At 40.1% G+C, this 20,118-nt stretch overlaps 1 protein-coding gene across 11 annotated transcripts in view; it reads right to left on the bottom strand.

Annotated features, from left to right (window-relative positions):
• Positions 1-20,118, bottom strand: part of ABCC9 (ATP binding cassette subfamily C member 9) — a 169,192-nt gene that overhangs the window by 54,422 nt on the left and 94,652 nt on the right. For all 11 annotated transcript variants that reach the window (XM_069585551.1, XM_069585550.1, XM_069585555.1 and 8 more), the window contains 6 exons: positions 15,773-15,910; positions 15,522-15,647; positions 5,794-5,890; positions 1,500-1,729; positions 407-555; positions 140-209 (listed from right to left, as the gene is read on the bottom strand). In XM_069585551.1, coding sequence (XP_069441652.1) covers positions 140-209; positions 407-555; positions 1,500-1,729; positions 5,794-5,890; positions 15,522-15,647; positions 15,773-15,910 — 810 coding nt within the window. The remainder of the gene's footprint in view (positions 1-139; positions 210-406; positions 556-1,499; positions 1,730-5,793; positions 5,891-15,521; positions 15,648-15,772; positions 15,911-20,118) is intronic.

Raw genomic sequence — 20,118 nt, 5'->3', positions numbered from 1 at the left:
CCATGGGGGTACATGTGTTCCCCATTCTGAACCTCCCTCTCCATCCTCCCTTCCATTCCATCCATGATTTATCTTAAAATGTTGTTTAGTGTATACTGAGAAATTTATTTTTGAACTTGGAAGTAATTCAGGCACTCACCTGATCAATGATATTTGTATCAGCTGAAAAGCGATTGAGAATCAGTCCCAGTGGTGTAGTATCAAAGAATCTAGGCAATAAACAGATTGGATGTATGATAATTCTAAATGATCTGGAGCCTAAACATTGCTAATAGACATCTTGGTGTCACAAAAATGAGAAGATCCCTATTCATCTGCTGAAAGACTGAATAAATTATTTAAAATTTCAGACTTCACAAAATGCATAGTTTTATCATTTTGTAAAATAAATAACTACACTTTTTACCTTATTGGTCCAAGAATTATCTTATTAAGGAGATTATGGTGAAGATTTTTAGCAGCTGTGAGACCCATCCATTCCACAGTGAGAGATGTAACAAGGCAGAGGAAAATACCTGCTCCACAAAGTATGCTAAATCCAGCGACATAGTAGGTCTAAAAAGCAACCAATACAAAAAAGCAGAGATGACATTATCAACTGAGTTTTTTTCTTGCTAGGGCACCAATTGTCAAAGTCTGGCAATATTGTCAATTTCTATTATCTCACATTAATTTACACAGTTGAAGGAGGGCAGTTCTCCTGGGGATACTCCTGGAGATACTCAGGGCAGTATCCCCACCATAATCCCATGGCCGAGTCCCCAGTTGCTCCCTTCACTCTCTTTCAGGGTTTGCCAAAGTGTAGATGAAACATTAGAGTTAGTTTTATGGTTTGAAATATTCTTGACTTTTTATATCATAAAGTTCATTTTTTCTATCTCTATAATCTCAGAATGACCAGCTAATTCATTGGTATAGCAGTTAAAATCAGATACCATCAGAACAAGAACAAAAGTCCTGTGTGTATATTATACACACAAACACACACATATCATGTATATAACTCCCTTGAATCTAAATCCAAGCATTATCACTAAATATTTCTTATGATATTTCAGGTCTTGCCCTAATTAACCTATTGAATCACTATAAAAGTACTGTGACAAGTCACAGAGAAGAGACCTGTGGTTGCCAAGGGAGAGCCAGGTAGGGTAGGGATGGATTGGGAGTTCAGGATTAGCAGCTGTAAAGTGTTATACACAGAATGGGTAAACAACAAGGTCTACTCTATCACACAGGAAACTATATTCAGTATCTTATAATAAGCCACAGTGGAAAAGAATATGAAAAAGAATGTGTGGTATATATACCTGAATCACTTTGCTGTACAGCAGAAATGAAGACAATATTGTAAATCAACTATACTCCGATAAAATAAACAAAAAACAAACAGAAAAAATCTCACAAAATTCCTGTGACATCTGGACTATTTGTATCTAACTAGATAAGAGTAAAATCTCAGCATTTCTTAGATAATGTAAAAACAAAACCCACTGTACCTGGTCAGCTTTTCCAGTACTGTTTATACTATACTCTGAGGTCCATGTGGCCAGCCAGTAGTCTATCGCTACAATGACGGAATGTTTCAGAAGCTTAGAGAAAATCATCAGGAAGAGCAAGAAGAATCCTCCAGAAGTGAGGTACCGCCAACAGGTCTTCCATGGCATTTTAGTCCTCAGCCTCATCACCGTGGACATGTTATCATCCTCATCTTCCTCCTCTTCTTCCTCTGCATAAGAAGCACTTGTTTAATCTTCTGACAGGCAACAGGTAGATATAGAATTTGTATTATTCCCACCTACCAACAAACCTTCATCAAATTTTAGAAATACAAGTCTTAGAAATTTAAATGTTTTCAGCAAAGAAAAGCATCATTTGAAAAAAAAAAAAAAACAGGTGAGGGACCTCCCTGGTGGTCCAGTAGTTAAGGATCTGCCTTTCAATGCAGGGGATGCAGGTTCAATCCCTGTTCAGAGAACTAAGATCACACATGCCATGGGGCAGTTAAGCCCATGCACCACCACTACTCAGCCCACATGCTCCAGAGCACATGTGCCATGACTACAGAGCAGCCCGCGTGTGCTGTATCTAAACACCCTGCATGCTTCAGCGAAGATCCCATGTGACACCACTAAGACGACACAGTCAAACAAATAAATAAACATTTAAAAAAATAGGTGAGTGCCCATTAACAGATGAATGGATAAAGAGGCTGTGGTATATATATGCAATGAAATAATATTCAGTCATAAAAAAGACCAAAATCTTGCCATATGCGACAACAGGGATGGATCTTGATAAGGGCATTATGCTAAGTGAAACAAGTCAGATGAACAAACACAAAATACTGTCCCATTTCACTCATACGTGTAATTTAAAAAACAACCAAAGAAAAAGAAACAAAGTAAGTGAACAGTTCAAACCACATAAAAACACACATGGATATACAGAGAACAGAGTAGTGGTTACCAAAAGGAAAGAGGTGGAGGGGAAGATGAAATGGATAAAGGGGATCTACTGTATAGTGGATGCTCTGATGCTGGGAGGGATTGGGGGCAGGAGGAGAAGGGGAAGACAGAGGATGACATGGCTGGATGGCATCACCGACTCGATGGACATGAGTCTGAGTGAACTCCGGGCGTTGGTGATGGACAGGGAGGCCTGGCGTGTTGTGATTCATGGGGTTGCAAAGAGTCGGACAGGACCGAGCGACTGAACTGAACTGAACTGTATAGTGGCAGACCTGAAATACATTTTTGGTGATGAGCATACTGTTGGTTCTACAGAAGCAGAAATACAATGTTGTGCATATGAAACTTACATAATGTTATAAACCAATGTCACCTCAACACAAAAGAAATGTAAAAATATGTGAAAATGAATAAATGAATGAGTAAATGAAAAAATAAAGTAAATGTTTGGATGAGAAAACTTGTTAATTTATTACAGTAAACTAACTAGAATTACAGACTAGAAGTTTATTATGTTATTGAAGGAAATGTGTGTCAATAAAACCACATGCCAGACTTGCAAACATTTATAATATTTTGAACTTTATATTTCTGAATCTGTAAGACTGCACCAGGAGGAAATGGGTTTTGAAATTTGTGCATAGCTCAAGAGGGCATAATCCATAATCTCTGTGGCTCATTTTAAATGTGGTCATGGAGGTGCATGAGCAAAATGGAACCTTCCTGAAGGCAAAGCCAAGGGTCAGAGGACAATGGGTAGGGAGCTCCTCTCAGCTGTTTAAACCACCTGGAAACTTCTAGACAGCTATTTTAAGAACATATTCCATTGCAAGGACAGGGAACTATGGTATTTCCTGAGCAGTAAAATTTGGTCCTTTTTATGGTTTAGTGAGGGCGTCCCTGGTGGCTCAGTGGTAAAGAATCTGTCTGCAATGCAGGACACATGGGTTTAATCCCTGGATCAGAAGATCCCTTGGAGAAGCAAACGGTAACCCACTCCAGTATTCTTGCCTGGAGAATCCCATGGACAGAGGAGTCTGGTGGGCTACAGTCCGTGGGGTTGCAAAGCACTGGACACAACTTAGCAACTAAACAACAACAAATGGTTTAGTGACTGTGGTATTTCCCACCCTTTCTTTTCCCAAAGACAGTTTTCACTGTAGTCATCTTGTATGTACTTCACTACTGTAGAATGAGCAGGCTGTGAGTAGGAAAGACAGGTAATTTGGATTATCAATTATCAGATGACAGAGATCTAGGTATGGATAGGATAGGAAGACTGATCTGTCATCAAAGATCTTCATATTTGAGCTAGATACAAAAGAGGAACAAATCTCAGCATTAGAACTGAGAAATGCTGTGCTTAGATGCTCAGTCATGTCCGACTCTTTGGGATCCCATGGACGGTAGCCTGCCAGGCTCCTCTGTCCATGGGGATTCTCCAGGCAAGAATACTGGAGTGGGTTGCCATGCCCTTCTCCAGGAGATCTTCTCAGTGCAGGGATCAAACCCAGGTCTCCCGCATTGCTGGCAGGTTCTTTACCATCTGAGCCACCAGGGAAGACCAGAACTGAAAAGGGGAAATGAAAAAGATCCACAGCTGCACATCCTTTTGCGATTTCAGAGCATAAAGGACAAAGAGAAGACTGCAAACACTTCCAGAGAGAAAAGACATGTCATCAGCAAAGAGTCATGCAATCACTATTCTCAGATAGGAGGTATCAATCAACACTGGAAGGCAGTAGAGCCTTCAAATGTCTGAGGGAAAACAGTTTTTACCTAGAATTCTGTACCAAATAAAGACATTTTCAAATATTCAAGGAAAAAGAAAAACAAACCCACAAATCAGGTGTCAGATAATCTACCCTTTGGTGAGGGTGGGTCTGTGAGTGAAACAGTTAGAAATTTGCATGATCAAAGAGGTAGACACTTGCAGATTGCTACCTTTCTCCTCAATATCCATTTTCTGTTTCCAAATTAATTGAAATTTTACCTTGCCTATGGCTAAAAGTCAGCATTTTTTCACTTCCTCAGAACTTAGTCTGTCCGCATGATGATCTAGCCAATGGTTAGTAGCAGAAACAATATGGATAACTACTTTTCTTTCCCTTCCTGGTGGATTCAACAGACATAGGATAATACCAGCAACCTAGCAGGTAATATGTACTGTACTGGAATCTTACACATTTCCTCTTTTACTCTGAAACAAAAGTATCACTATCTTATTTTACATATGAACAATTGAATAAACACAACAAGCCCAGGACAGAGTCAGCTCTGCAAATGCTGCGTTTACCACTGACATACTGGAGAGAGTAACTGTAGTTCTAAAGGCTATCTGTTTATAGTACCAAACAGTCTCTTTTTTTGGCTGCTCCGTGGGGCTTACAGGCTCTTAGTTCCCTGACCGGAGATTGAACCTGGGGCCACAGCAGTGAAAACACTAACTACTGGACCACCAGGGAAGTCCCCAAATATTCTTTTAAAACATTTTAAAATCTAAGAAACGGGAGTGAAAAATTCATTCATTCATTCATTCCTTTACTCAATGAGTATTTACTCAAACACTGAATAATTATCATCTGAAATGTAAAGATAGCCCATTTTGGTGTCCTGCTCAAAATGATAATCTTCTCTTCACTGGCCCGTGGAAATGTGGTCCTAGGCCAATATCCATGTAGGAAGACTGAAGTACAGTACACTTACTCTATGGACTTTTATGGTTTATCTTATAAATGTTTTGGCAACAAATGTCAAAGCAATGTAACTATTTAATTTTATTCCTCAAATTTCCAGGAAACCCTTTTTCACCCACTATATTTTATTAAATCCAGAAAATTGAAACACAACAAATAGCTTTCTAACTCTTATTCTTCATTGCTATATTATCATGAGACCCCTGTAAAAACTTACAGACTCAAGTATAAATCTTTCAAAGCAGTATTTTTGCTGTATTCCCCATGTATTGTTTATTTCCCAAGGACTGACATTTTATTTGGAGAAGACCTTTCCAGTTTAGCTGAACAAGGGTCTAGACCCATTGTCCTGTCAGCTCTCTCACACACAGCACAAAAGAACTCAAACACACTGTGGGGAACCCCTCAAGATGCCTCATTTGACAACACACACCTATTTACATACATCTATATACGCATATTGATTTCACTCCTATTCTGTCCATTTTCAGTTTTATGTATTTGATCTTGCCTTCACCGCTCTGCAAAGTGGCTAGTCATTCTGCACTGACATAGACACACATCAATTGACAAAGAAGACTTCCATATCCTATTATCCATGTGAATATTTTTTTTAAAAGACCTACCTTCGTCTTCATCCTCCAGTTGGGCTTTGGCCTCTCTTGAATACATGGCTCTCCGGAGTGTTTTCCTCTCTAAGGTTGTTTGGTCAGCTTCCATATCCTACAGGAAACATGGAGCTGTCATGCAAGGAGTGCACAGCCACAGGCAAGTTCTACTTACAGTCAGTGACCCACATGTAGCAAATACCAACCGTCAGCTACCTTTCTGGGTCTGGAGCTCTCTGCTCAAGATGGATGGACAACTGCAGACATACGGACAACTCCTATCATAGGAGAAGGTGTGAAGTAACACTTGAGGCTGTGGGAAACGTATCAGCACTCAGAGGCATTAGGGCAGTAAGCCAGGAAAGGCAGTAACAATGTGATAGAGCTGACCCCAGGGGCAGGTGGACACCTCTTCTAGCCTTAAGCCTGGTCCCACCATTGCTCCTTATTTTGTTTTTATATCATCTTCATACACTCTTATAATTTTTCTGTAGACAAAACATGGTCCACTGGAGAAGGGAATGGTAAACCACTTCAGTATTCTTGCCTTGACAACTCCATGAATAGTATGAAAAGGAAAAAAGATAGGACACTGAAAGATGAACTACCCAGGTCGGTAGGTGCCCAATATGCTACTGGAGATCAGTGGAAAAAATAACTCCAGAAAGAATCAAGAGATGGAGCCAAACCAAAAACAATACCTAGTTGTGGATGTGACTGGTGATGGAAGCAAGGTCTGATGCTGTAAAGAGCAATATTGCATAGGAACCTGGAATGTTAGGTCCATGAATCAAGGCAAATTGGAAGTGGTCAAACAGTTGGAGATGGCAAGAGTGAACATCAACATTTTAGGAATCAGTGAACTAAGGACTGGAATGGGTGAATTTAACTCAGATGACCATTATATCTACTACTGTGGGCAGGAATCCCTTAGAAGAAATGGAGTAGCTATCATGGTCAACAGAGTCCGAAATGCAGTACTTGGATGCAATCTCAAAAACAACAGAATGATCTCTGTTTGTTTCCAAGGCAAATCATTCAATATCACAGTAATCCAAGTCTATCAGTTCAGTTCAGTTGAGTTCAGTCACTCAGTCGTGTCCAACTCTTTGTGACCCCATGAATCGCAGCACGCCAGGCACCCCTGTCCATCACCATCTCCTGGAGTTCACTCAGACTCACGTCCATCGAGTCCGTGATGCCATCCAGCCATCTCATCCTTGGTCGTCCCCTTCTCCTCCTGCCCCCAATCCCTCCCAGCATCAGAATCTTTTCCAATGAGTCAACTCTTCGCATGAGATGGCCAAAGTACTGGAGCTTCAGCTTTAGCATCATTCCTTCCAAAGAAATCCCAGGGTTGATCTCCTTCAGAACGGACTGGTTGTATCTCATTCAGAATGGACTGTTTGGATCTCCTTGCAGTCCAAGGGACTCTCAAGAGTCTTCTCCAACACCACAGTTCAAAAGCATTAATTCTTCGGTGCTCAGCCTTCTTCACAGTCCAACTCTCACATCCATACATGACCACAGGAAAAACCATAGCCTTGATTAGACGGACATTAGTGAGCAAAGTAATGTCTCTGCTTTTGAATATACTATCTAGATTGGTCATAACTTTTCTTCCAAGGAGTAAGCGTCTTTTAGTTTCATGGCTGCAGTCACCATCTGCAGTGATTTTGGAGCCCCTCAAAATAAAGTCTGACACTGTTTCCACTGTTTCCCCATCTATTTCTCATGAAGTGATGGGACCAGATGTCATGATCTTCATTTTCTGAATGTTGAGCTTTAAGTCAACTTTTTCACTCTCCTCTTTCACTTTCATCAAGAGGCTTTTTAGTTCCTCTTCACTTTCTGCCATAAGGGTGGTGTCATCTGCATATCTGATGTTATTGATATTTTTCCTGGCAATCTTGATTCCAGCTTGTGTTTCCTCCAGTCCAGCGTTTCTCATGATGTGCTCTGAATATAAGTTAAATAAGCAGGTGACAATATACAGCCTTGACGTACTCCTTTTCCTATTTGGAACCAGTCTGTTGTTCCATGTCCAGTTCTAACTGTTGCTTCCTGACCTGCATACAGATTTCTCAAGAGGCAGGTTAGGTGGTCTGGTATTCCCATCTCTTGAAGAATTTTCCACAGTTTGTTGTGATCCACACAGTCAAAGGCTTTGGCATAGTCAATAAAGCAGAAATAGATGTTTTTCTGGAACTCTCTTGTTTTTTCCATGATCCAGTGGATGTTGGCAATTTGATCTCTGGTTCCTCTGCCTTTTCTAAATCCAGCTTGAACATCAGGGAGTTCGCGGTTCACATATCGCTGAAGCCTGGCTTGGAGAATTTTGAGCATTACTTTACTAGCATGTGAGATGACTGCAATTGTGTGGTAGTTTGAGCATTCTTTTGCATTGCCTTTATTTGGAATTGGAATGAAAACTGACCTTTTCCAGTCCTGTGGCCACTGCTGAGTTTTCCAAACTTGCTGGCATACTGAATGCAGCAATTTCACAGCATCATCTCTCAGGATTTGAAATAGCTCAACTGGAATTCCATCACCTCCACTAGCTTTGTTCATAGTGATGCTTTCTAAGGCCCACTTGACTTCACATTCCAGGATGTCTGGCTCTAGATGAGTGATCACATCATCATGATTATCTTGGTCATGAAGATCTTTTTTGTACAGTTCTTCCATGTATTCTTGCCACCTCTTCTTAATATCTTCTGCTTCTGTTAGGTCCAGACCATTTCTGTCCTTTATCGAGCCCATCTTTGCATGAAATGTTCCCTTGGTATCTCTAATTTTCTTGAAGAGATCTCTAGTCTTTCCCATTCTGTTCTTTTCGTCTATTTCTTTGCATTGATCGCTGAAGAAGGCTTTCTTATCTCTCCTTGCTATTCTTTGGATCTCTGCATTCAGATGCTTATATCTTTCCTTTTCTCCTTTGCTTTTCGCCTCTCTTCTTTTCACAGTTATTTGTAAGGCCTCCCCAGACAGCCATTTTGCTTTTTTGCATTTCTTTTCCATGGGGATGGTCTTAATCCCTGTCTCCTGTACAATGTCACAAACCTCCTTCCATAGTTCATCAGGCACTCTATGTATCAGATCTAGGCCATTAAATCTATTTCTCACTTCCACTGTATAATCATAAGGGATTTGATTTAGGTTATACCTGAATGGTCTAGCAGTTTTCCCTACTTTCTTCAATTTGAGTCTGAATTTGTCAATAAGGAGTTCAAGATCTGAGCCACAGTCAGCTCCTGGTCTTGTTTTTCTTGACTGTATAGAGCTTCTCCATCTTTGGCTGCAAAGAATATAATCAATCTGATATTGGTGTTGACCATCTGGTGATGTCCACGTGTAGAGTCTTCTCTTGTGTTGTTGGAAGAGGGTGTGTGCCATGACCAGTGCTTTTTCTTGGCAAAACTCTATTAGTCTTTGCCAAGTCTATACCCAAACCAATAATGCCGAAGAAGCTGAAGTTGAATGGTTTGAAGACCTACAAGACCTTCTAGAACTAACACCCAAAAAGATGTCCTTTTCATTATAGGGGACTGGAATGCAAAAGTAGGAAGTCAAGAAACACCTGGAGTAACAGGCAAATTTGGGCTTGGAGTAAAGAATGAAGCAGGGCAAAGGCTAACAGAGTTTTGCCAAGAGAACACACTGGTCATAGAAAACACCCTCTTCCAACACACAAGAGAAGACTACACATGGTTATCACCAGATGGTCAACACTGAAATTAGATTGATTATATTATTTGCACCCAAAGATGGAGAATCTCTATACAGTCAGTAAAAACAAGACTGGGAGCTGACTGTGGCTCAGATCATGGACTCCTTATTTTCAAATTCAGACTTGAACTGCAGAAAGTAGGGAAAATCAGTAGACCATTCAGGTATGACGTAAATCAGATCCCTTACAACTATACAGTGGAAGTGAGAAACAGATTCAAGGGACTAGATCTGATAGACGGAGTGCCTGGTGAACTATGGACAGAGGTTTGTGACACTGTACAGGAGGCAGGGATCAAGATCATCCCCAAGGAAAAAAAAAATGCAAAAAGACAAAATGGTTGTCTGAGGAGGCCTTATAAATAGCTTAAAAAAGAAGAGAAGCTAAAAGCAAAGGAGAAAAGGAAAGATATACCCATCTGAATGGAGAGTTCCAAAGAATAGCAAGGAGAGATAAGAAAGCCTTGCTCAGTGATCAGTGCAAAGAAATAGAGGAAGACAATAGAATAGGAAAGACTAGATATCTCTTCAAGAAAAGTAGAGGCACCATTAGAGGCACCAAGGGAACATTCCATGCAAAGATGGGCACAATAAAGGACAGAAATGGTATGGACCTAACAGAAGCAGTGGAGAAGGTGATGGCACCCCACTCCAGTACTCTTGCCTGGAAAATCCCATGGGTGGAGGAGCCTGGTAAGCTGCAGTCCATGGAGTCGCTGAGGGTTGGACACGACTGAGAGACTTCACTTTCACTTTTCACTGTCATGTATTAGAGAAGGAAATGGCAACCCACTCCAGTGTTCTTGCCTGGAGAATCCCAGGGATGGGGGAGCCGGTGGGCTGCCGTCTATGGGGTCGCACAGAGTTGGACACGACTGAAGTAACTTAGCAGAAGCAGCAGCAGCAGCAATGGAAGCAGAAGATATTAAGAACTGGCAAGAATACACAGAAGAACTGTACAAAAAAGATCTTCATGACCCAGATAATCATGATGGTGTGATCACTCACCTAGAGCCAGACATCCTGGAATGTGAAGTCAAGTGGGCCTTAGAAAGCATCACTATGAACAAAGCTAGCAGAGGTGATGGAATTCCAGTTGAGCTATTTCAAATCCTGAAAGATGATGCTGTGAAAGTGCTTCACTCAATATGCCAGCAAATTTGGAAAACTCAGCAGTGGCCACAAGACTGGAAAAGGTCAGTTTTCATTCCAATCCCAAAGAAAGGCAATGCCAAAGAATGTTCAAACTACTGCACAATTGTACTCATCTCACACGCTAGCAAAGTAATGCTCAAAATTCTCCAAGCCAGACTTCAACAGTACGTGAACCATGAACTTCCATATGTTCAAGCTGGATTTAGAAAAGGCAGAGGAACCAGAGGTCAAATTGCCAACATCTGTTGGATCATCGAAAAAGCAAGAGAGTTCCAGAAAAACATCTATTTCTGCTTTATTGACTATGCCAAAGCCTTTGACTGTGTGGATCACAACAAACGGTGAAATTCTGAAAGAGATGGGAATACCAGACCACCTGACATGCCTCTTGAGAAATCTGTATGCAGGCCAGGAAGCAACTGTTAGAACTGGATATGGAACAACAGACTGGTTCCAAATAGGGAAGGGAATACATCAAGGCTGTATATTGTCACCCTGCTTATTTAACTTATATGCAGAGTACATCATGAGAAACACTGAGCTAGATGAAGCACAAGCTGGAATCAAGATTGCTGGGAGAAATAACAATAACCTCAGAAATTCAGATGACACCATCTGTATGGCAGAAATTGAAAAGGAGCTAAAGAGCCTCTTGATGAAAGTGAAAGAGAAGAATGAAAAAGTTGGCTTAAAACTCAACATTTAGAAAACTAAGACCATGGCATCTGGTCCTATCACTTCATGGCAAATAGACAGGGAAGCAATGGAAACAGTGACAGAATTTATTTTTGGGGGGCTCCAAAATCACTGCAGATGATGACTACAGCCATGAAACTAAAAGACATTTGCTTCTTAGAAGAAAAGTTATGACCAACTAGTCAGCATATTAAAAAGCAGAGACCTTCCTTTGCCAGCAAAAGTCCATTTAGTCAAAGCTGTGATTTTTCCAGTAGTCATGTATGTCTGTGAGAGTTGGACTGTAAAGAAAGCTGAGTGCCAAAAAATTGATGCTTTTGAACTGTGTTGTTGGAGAAGACTCTTGAGAGTCCCTTGGACTGCAAGGACATCCAACCAGTCCATCCTAAAGGAGATCAATCCTGAATATTAATTGGAAGGACTGATGCTAAAGCTGAAACTCCAATACTTTGGCCACCTCATGCGAAGAGTTGACTCATTGGAAAAGACTCTGATGCTGGGAGGGATTGGGGGTAGGAGGAGAAGGGGACGACCGAGGATGAGATGGCTGGATGGCATCACTGACTCGATGGACATGAGTTTGGGTAAACTCTGGGAGTTGGTGATAGACAGGGAGGCCTGGCATTTTGTGGTTTATGGGGTCTAAAAGAGTCGGACACAATTGAGCAACTGAACTGAACTGAACTGTCTGAATTGCTTAACGATTCATCAGTGTTAACAAACATCTTCTTTTAAAACTGCATGTAGTTCTGGATTGGTTAAAGCACTATCGGTCATACAATATTGTGAATCATCAAATCAAATGTATTTCTGATGGAGGATCTCACTCAGGGGATTCAAGAAAGAGACTTCAATAGAAACAAAAGGAAGGCAGATTATTTTGAAGTAAATGGGAAAGGGGAGAAGGGGAGATGTCAAACACAAACTGCAAAATTTTAAGGGTTGCTCCAGACTCATCCTGTGCTAAGAAACGGAAAAGCGTTTTGTTTTCTCCAGTTCTCTGCTTCCAACACTCCTCCGTCTTGGCTTTGGAACTTCACAAGTAGCATCAGTTCAGTTACACTGTGGGTTAAATCAGCTTCCTCAGGACAGTCTGGGAAACTACCCGTATCTCTGCTTCTGTGGGGAAATCTCTGCATTCTGAGTTCCAAATAACTGACCCACTGACTTCTGGAACTGACAGTAATTTAAGGGCTTCCTGTACATGCTAATACATATATATAAATCTGCTTGTTACAGGGATAAACCAATAATTCTTTGATGATCAGTCTCTAGATAGTGGTCCTGTTTTGTTTTTGTTTGTTTGGCCTCAAACAATGTATGATTTAGGAGACTTGCTATTCTAGAAAGCTCTGTTGCTTCCAAGTTCTTGCTTTACAAAAAAAAAGTAAAAGCAAAAGTGTCTCTAGAATAGCATTTTTCAGAGATAATTTCACATTAGCTTTTAATTGTGCCTAATGATATGAAAAGCAATATTTGTACACTGTAAAGTATTTTTTGAGAGTAAACAAAACAACATTTAAAAAGAACTGATCTAAAAAAAAAATAAAAATAAAAAGAACTGATCTTTTGTGGATAGTGTAATGAAATGAAATAAACCTGTACATGGGAAAACAGAAGATTTGGTTCTTTTTCAAATTGCCAATCTGTGTGAGCCAAAGAGTTATCATCTTGGGGACTTTAATCTTAGTCATTTTCCTTATGAGTAAAATGCTCATACTAAGCTCTGATATTAAATATTTTAAATTGTTTTGATATATGGATTAAGTAAATACAAATTTAGTTTCACTTATCTAATACATAAGGCTTCCCAGGTGGCTCAGTGGTAAGGAAGCTGTCTGCCAAGCAGGAAATGTGGGTTTGATCCCGGGGAGGAGAAGATCCTCTGGAGAAGAAACGGCAGCTCACTCCAGTATTCTTGCCTGGAGAATCTCATGGACAGAGGAGCCTCGCAGGCTACAGTCCATGGAGTTGCAAAAGAATCAGACACAACTAAGTGACTAAATGACAACAACAACAATCAAATACCTATTTACTGAATGCCTGAGAAGAGTTGAATCAAAGTGAGGGTTGAAGGCTGAGGGAAGAAACATCCAAAAATGCTACTTTATTTTTCTTAATAATACTATGAAGATAATGGGTGATGCCATCCAAGGCAGAATTTTTAACATTTAAATCAGCTAAAAGTATTATCAACTTCTTCTCTAACTTGTAACTTGTCATTACTATCCTCTTTAGCATACTTTCCCATTATTTCTGAACCTTTTAAACTGACAGATCTGTCTAAAGACCAAAGATGGGAAGTTTTGTAAATCCTTTAGTTTCACCTCCTTCTCCACTTGCTTGATCTGCTCTGGTGCTAAGCCAGCTTTTCTCAACCTCGGCACTATTGACATTTTGGGTCAGAAAATCCTCTGTTGTGGGGGCTGTTCTGTACACTGTAGTATGTTTAACAGCATCCCTGTCCTCTACCCACTAGATGCCAGTAGCCCTTGCTCCCCTGTTGTGGGTAGCCATTCCCTTCTCCAAGGGATCTTCCAGACCCAGGGATCAAACCCTGGTCTCTCACATTGCAGGCAGATTCTTTACTGTCTGAGCCACCAGGGAAGCCCTATAACCCTGTGACGTGTCTTTAATTATAGAGCTATGGTATCTTGAGTGATCACTTCCATTTCTAAACACAATGTAACAACCTTTCTTCTTGGCTTGCTCAGTAGTCAGTATTACTTAAAAATCAAGCCAAAAGCACCCCCCTTTCTTTCTTGTGGTTTTTCCAGATTTTCTTTTCAAAGTAAACCATAAATGGTTCACTCCTTAAGCTTACATCATATTCTTTTGTCCCTGGCACCCAGACCACTGAAAAAAATGTCATTTGGAGTCATCCCAGTAAGTTTATTATCAAGCATCTCACTGGATAATTTCTAAGTGAGCTCTTGCCAATTGTACACTGTAATGTTTTGATGAATATCCCCCTTTCAAAGGTTCTATGATTTGTCCTACTCTACTAAGACATTGACATACGGCTTTTCTTCCTTATTTTGAGACATTTGTAATTGGCTTTTGATATCTTTGGCAAGCTCACAGAAGGCAGAGCAATCCAATGGTTTGTCTGACTTTTCATCTTTCTTCTGCTATTGAAACAAGATTATTTTTTTTTCTTTAAGAAATAATACATTTTAACTTCTTGACATTTTCAGAAATTTGCTGATATAAACATTTTCATTTTATAATGATCATTCCTGACCAGAACTATTGAATTCTGGACCCTTTCTAGTCCCACAGCTCAAGAGAAAACATTTTGAAAATTTACTAGTTCAATTTACAATTTACCTCTCATTCGTGAGTGGTTTTTCTTTCATCACACTCAACTGGTTTACAACTCTGTTATCATTTCATTCAATATTACATTTACATCATATAAATACATTACATTGGTATTAATCTGGGTTTAAATCCAATTGGTACAAAATATTATATATACTGTACAAGTTTAGGCAAGTTACGTAGCCTCTCTGAGCCTCAATTTTCCCATCTGTAAAAGTGATATTTTCTTTGCTTATTTCTCCTATTTTTTGCTTATTTTGTGACAATTAAAAGAGATCATGTAAAAAGGTTTTGTGGACTTCAAAAACTATCTAAATATAAAGTTTTATTATTATTTCTTTCTGATTACCTTCCTTCACCTCCCCCAACTCTATCCTAGGCCTACTTTGCACTATACCCAGAGCTAACAGCTCTTCTTTCTTTCAAAATCATCTCAGATTTTGCTTTGCCCACAACCCTCCATTTGTAAGTGATGAATGAACAATTCATATTGAAGGTGGGGTAAAATAGGACATACATAAGGGAAAACAAGATAAAATGAGGAAAGAGCATGCTTGAGCAAGTTTTAAATGCATATATGACTGTTTTAAACACACATATAATTATAATATGCCTCCAATTCAAGTAAAAATAATAAAAGGTATCATTAGAATTTTATTAGTTTCAAAGTAGTTTATCAATTAATGGTATATAAACATACAATTATTTCATATTTCAGATGAGATTATTATGTAATCAAAAATTAAATGTAATACTTCTTTAAAAGTATTTTTTTAGTAATTTTGCACTGTATTTGGACTCTTCTTAACTGAACTCTGAACTCTTCTAATCTGAGCAATTACCTTTTCTAGTTCTTGATCCTGCCGATTCATTAGTGTTTTCCAATGTTCATAAAGCTCTACATCTTTGGTCTGAATATCCTTCAAAGTCCCTTCTCTTAGAACACTTCCATCTTTCATGGCTATGATCTAAGGAAAGCATATATTAGAATTATGACAAAAATCCATAATTGGTCAAGTGAATTATATTTATCTCAGGAAGCATTTATATAGCTGTAGTATAAAAATTCTTTTAATGTCTTTTAAACTCTTACCCAGTCAGCATGTGTTAGATATTGTAATTTGTGAGTCACAAGAACAAGTGTCCTCTTGTCATCTTGGAGAAATTTCAAAATTCCTTCCTGCATTAGGTGATCACTCAAGTGAATATCCAAGGCAGAAAATGGATCATCCTACAACAAGTAAAATGGAGAGATAATGAAAAATTTTCATATTTTCTTTGTAATGCAATTCCTCCAGAAAACAGAAATACAAAAAACTAAAGGCAAATTATCCCACAAAATTCGATTTATAATAGACTCTGAATAGCTTTAAGTGACAAAAAGTTACTAAATTTAAAATGAAGACTTTATTTTCTCTTTCATGTTAAAAGTAAATAACAATATTTGGAGTGGGTTTAATTTTTATATATAGAATCTCCAAGTTCAAAAGCCAACATTAGGAATTCAGAAAGATGGCGGAGGAATAGGACGGGAAGATCACTTTCTCCCTCACAAATTCCTCAAAAGAACATCTCAACGCTGAGCAAACTCCACAAAACAACTTCTGTAGGCTGGCAGAGGACATCAGGCAACCAGAAAAGCAGACCATTGTCTTCAAAAACAGGTAGGAAAAAATATAAAAGACGAAAAAGGAGACAAAGGAGGTGGGGAGGGAGCTCCGTCCCGAAAGGGAATTTTAAGAAGAGAGGTTTCCAAACACCAGGAAACACTCTCCCTGCCGAGTCTGTGGCGAGCCTTGGAAACACAGAGGGCAACATAACAGGAAGGAAAAACAAATAAATAATTAAAACCAACAGATTACAAGCCCAACAGTAACTCCCCCAGTGGAAAAGCAGCACAGACGCCTGCATCCGCCATTGGGAAGTGGGGGCAGGGCAGGGACGTGTGGGAGGCGCGGGCTGCAGAGCTTTGCAAGAATCGGGCAGGAATGGCCCACGCGCAACCAGAACGATCTAACTTGGGCTAGCAAACCAGACTGTGGGATAGCTACCACGCCAAAAGCTCGAACATAAGACACTGCCAGGACCGAGCACAGAACAAAGGACGGAACGGAGAAAGCCGGCTGCAGACCATTCCCCGCCGAGGACAGGCAGCCAGAGCTGTAAGGACTGGAAAGGGGCAATTGCAGACCCGGAGAGACTTTACGTACCTAACTGCAAGCAGGCTCCTTTGCTAAGACTTCTGGGGGTGCTGGACAGTCACAGTCTGCCTCACGGGGGGCGCCAGCGGTCCACCCAGAGAGCTGAGCGGCAGCGGCGGAAAAGGTGACAAGCCGCGGCGATCGCGCTCGCCAAACGCCTGAGCTACTCAGACCTGGGAAGGGCACAAAGCGCAGTCCCAGCCGCATTTGTGCCTCTGAGGGCTGCCTGAGGGCCGAACCTGAGCGGCTTGGACCGGGGAAGTGCACGCAGCCTAGGGCCGGCCCCAGACGGTTCCCGGCTGAGCATCGTAGAGCCAGAGCGGTTTGTGCGCCGTGAGAAAGGACAGGTCAAGCGGGGCTGAGATACTGTGTGCACACGACAGTGCTATTTGTTTGCAGCATCCCCCCTCCCCACAGTGCAACCGAACTAGTGAGCCTAAAAAACCAGCAAACAGAAGAAGTTAAACAGAGGGAACCACCTTGGAAGTGAGCCCACACGGCCCATAACATCAGAGAAGAGCCAGATATATTTTTACTATTTTTAAAATCATGCCTTTTTTTTTTTTTGGTTTTTGCTTTTTTGTTTTTTTTTCTTTTTTTCCTAGCTTTTTAAAAATTGTTAAGTCTTCTATTTCTCCTCTAATTTTTATTTCTATAACCCAGTATTACTATTTTTTTTAAAAAAAGACTTTTTTTTTTTTTTTAAGGCAAACACCATATATACTCTTTGGATGGTTGTTGGTGTTTGTTTGTTTGTTTTTTAATAATTCTTTTTTTTTCTTTCTTCCTTTTTCCTTCTGCTTTTCTTTAATATTGTATCTTTGAAAATCCAACCTCTACTCTAGATTTTTAATCTTTGCTCTTAGGTTTTTGTTGTCAATTTTGTACATTTAAAAACCCAAACTTCACTACCCAAGTTTACCTGAGAGCGAGATTACTGGCTTGACCACTCTCTCCTCCTCTGGACTCTCCTTTTTCTCCACCAGGTGGCCTCTGTCTCTTTTCTCCCCCATCTCTTCTCTATCCAACTCTGTGAATCTCTGTGTGTTCCAGACGGTAGAGAACACCTAAGGAACTGGTTACTGGCAGGATTTGTCTCTCTCCTACTCATTCCTCTCTCTTATCCTCCTGGTCACCTCTGTCTACTTCCTCCCTCTCCTCTTCCCCTATAACTCTGTAAATACCTCTGAGCGGTCCAGACTATAGAGTGCACATAAGGAAGTGACTATTGGCTAGCTTGCTCTCTCCTCTCTTGATCTCACCGCATCTCATTCCAGTTACCTCTAACTACCCCCTCCATCTTCTCTTCTTGTAACTCAGTGAACCTCTCTGAGTGTCCCTCAATGTGGAGAAACTTTTCATCTTTAACCTAGATGTTTTATCATCGGTGCTGTATAGATGGAGAAGTCTAGAGGCTACTGTAAAAATAAAACTGAAAACCAGAAGCAGGAAGCTTAAATCCAAAGCCTGAAAACATTAGAGAACTCTTGAATTCAGGGAACATTAAGCAATAGGAGCTCATCAAATGCCTTCATACCTACACCGAAACCAAGCTCCACCCAAGGGCCAACAAGTTCCAAAACAAGACATACCATGTAAATTCTCCAGAAACATAGGAACACTCCCCGGAGCCTCAATATACAGGCAGCTCAAAATTATCCCAAAACCTTTGATGTCTCATGACCCATTACGGGTCACTCCACTGCACTCCAGAGAGAAGAAACCCAGCTCCACCCACCAAAACTCCAACACAAGCCTCCCTAACCAGGAAACCTTGACAAGCCACTGATAGAACCCCACCCAAAGTGAGGAAGCTCCATAATAAAGAGAACTCCACAAATTACCAGAATATAAAAAGGCCACCCCAAACGCAGCAATATAACCAAGATGAAGAGACAGAGGAATACTCAGCAGGTAAAGGAACAGGAGAGTTGCCCACCAAACCAAACAAAAGAGGAAGAAGTAGGGAATCTACTGGAGAAGGAATTCTGAATATTGATAGTGAAAATGATCCAAAATCTTGAAATCAAAATGGAAACACAGATAAATAGCCTAGAGACAAGGATTGAGAAGATGCAAGAAAGGTTTAACAAGGACCTAGAAGAAATAAAAAAGAGTCAAAATATAATGAATAACGCAATAAATGAGATCAGAAACACTCTGGAGGCAACAAATAGTAGAATAACGGAGGCAGAAGATAGGATTAGTGAAATAGAAGATAGAATGGTAGAAATAAATGAATCAGAGAGGAAACAAGAAAAACGAATTAAAAGAAATGAGGACAATCTCAGAGACCTCCAGGACAATATGAAACGCTCCAACATTCGAATTATAGGAGTCCCAGAAGAAGAAGACAAAAAGAAAGATCATGAGAAAATCCTTGAGGAGATAATATTTGAAAACTTCCCTAAAATGGGGAAGGAAATAATCACCCAAGTCCAAGAAACACAGAGAGTTCCAAATAGGATAAATCCAAGGCGAAACACCCCAAGACACATATTAATCAAATTAACAAAGATCAAACACAAAGAACAAATTTTAAAAGCAGCAAGGGAAAAACAACAAATAACACACAAGGGGATTCCCATAAGGATAACAGCTGATCTTTCAATAGAAACTCTTCAGGCCAGGAGGGAATGGCAGGACATACTTAAAGTGATGAAAGACAATAACCTACAGCCCAGATTACTGTACCCAGCAAGGATCTCATTCAAATATGAAGGAGAAATCAAAAGCTTTACAGACAAGCAAAAGCTGAGAGAATTCAGCACCACCAAACCAGCTCTCCAACAAATTCTAAAGGATATCCTCTAGACAGGAAACACGAAAAGGGTGTATAAACCCGAACCCAAAACAATAAAGTAAATGGTAATGGGATCATACTTATCAATAATCACCTTAAACGTAAATGGGTTGAACGCCCCAACCAAAAGACAAAGACTGGCCGAATGGATACAAAAACAAGACCCCTCTATATGCTGCTTACAAGAGACCCACCTCAAAACAAGGGACACATACAGACTGAAAGTGAAGGGCTGGAAAAAGATATACCACGCAAATAGAGACCAAAAGAAAGCAGGAGTGGCAATACTCATATCCGATAAAATAGACTTTAAAACAAAGGCTGTGAAAAGAGACAAAGAAGGCCACTACATAATGATCAAAGGAACAATCCAAGAAGAAGATATAACAATTATAAATATATATGCACCCAATATAGGAGCACCGCAATATGTAA

This window comes from Ovis canadensis, chromosome 3, assembly GCF_042477335.2.
Source record: "Ovis canadensis isolate MfBH-ARS-UI-01 breed Bighorn chromosome 3, ARS-UI_OviCan_v2, whole genome shotgun sequence".
Taxonomy (NCBI): domain Eukaryota; kingdom Metazoa; phylum Chordata; class Mammalia; order Artiodactyla; family Bovidae; genus Ovis; species Ovis canadensis.
The sequence above is the reverse complement of the archived record's forward strand: the minus strand, read 5'-3'. Positions and strand labels throughout refer to the sequence as shown.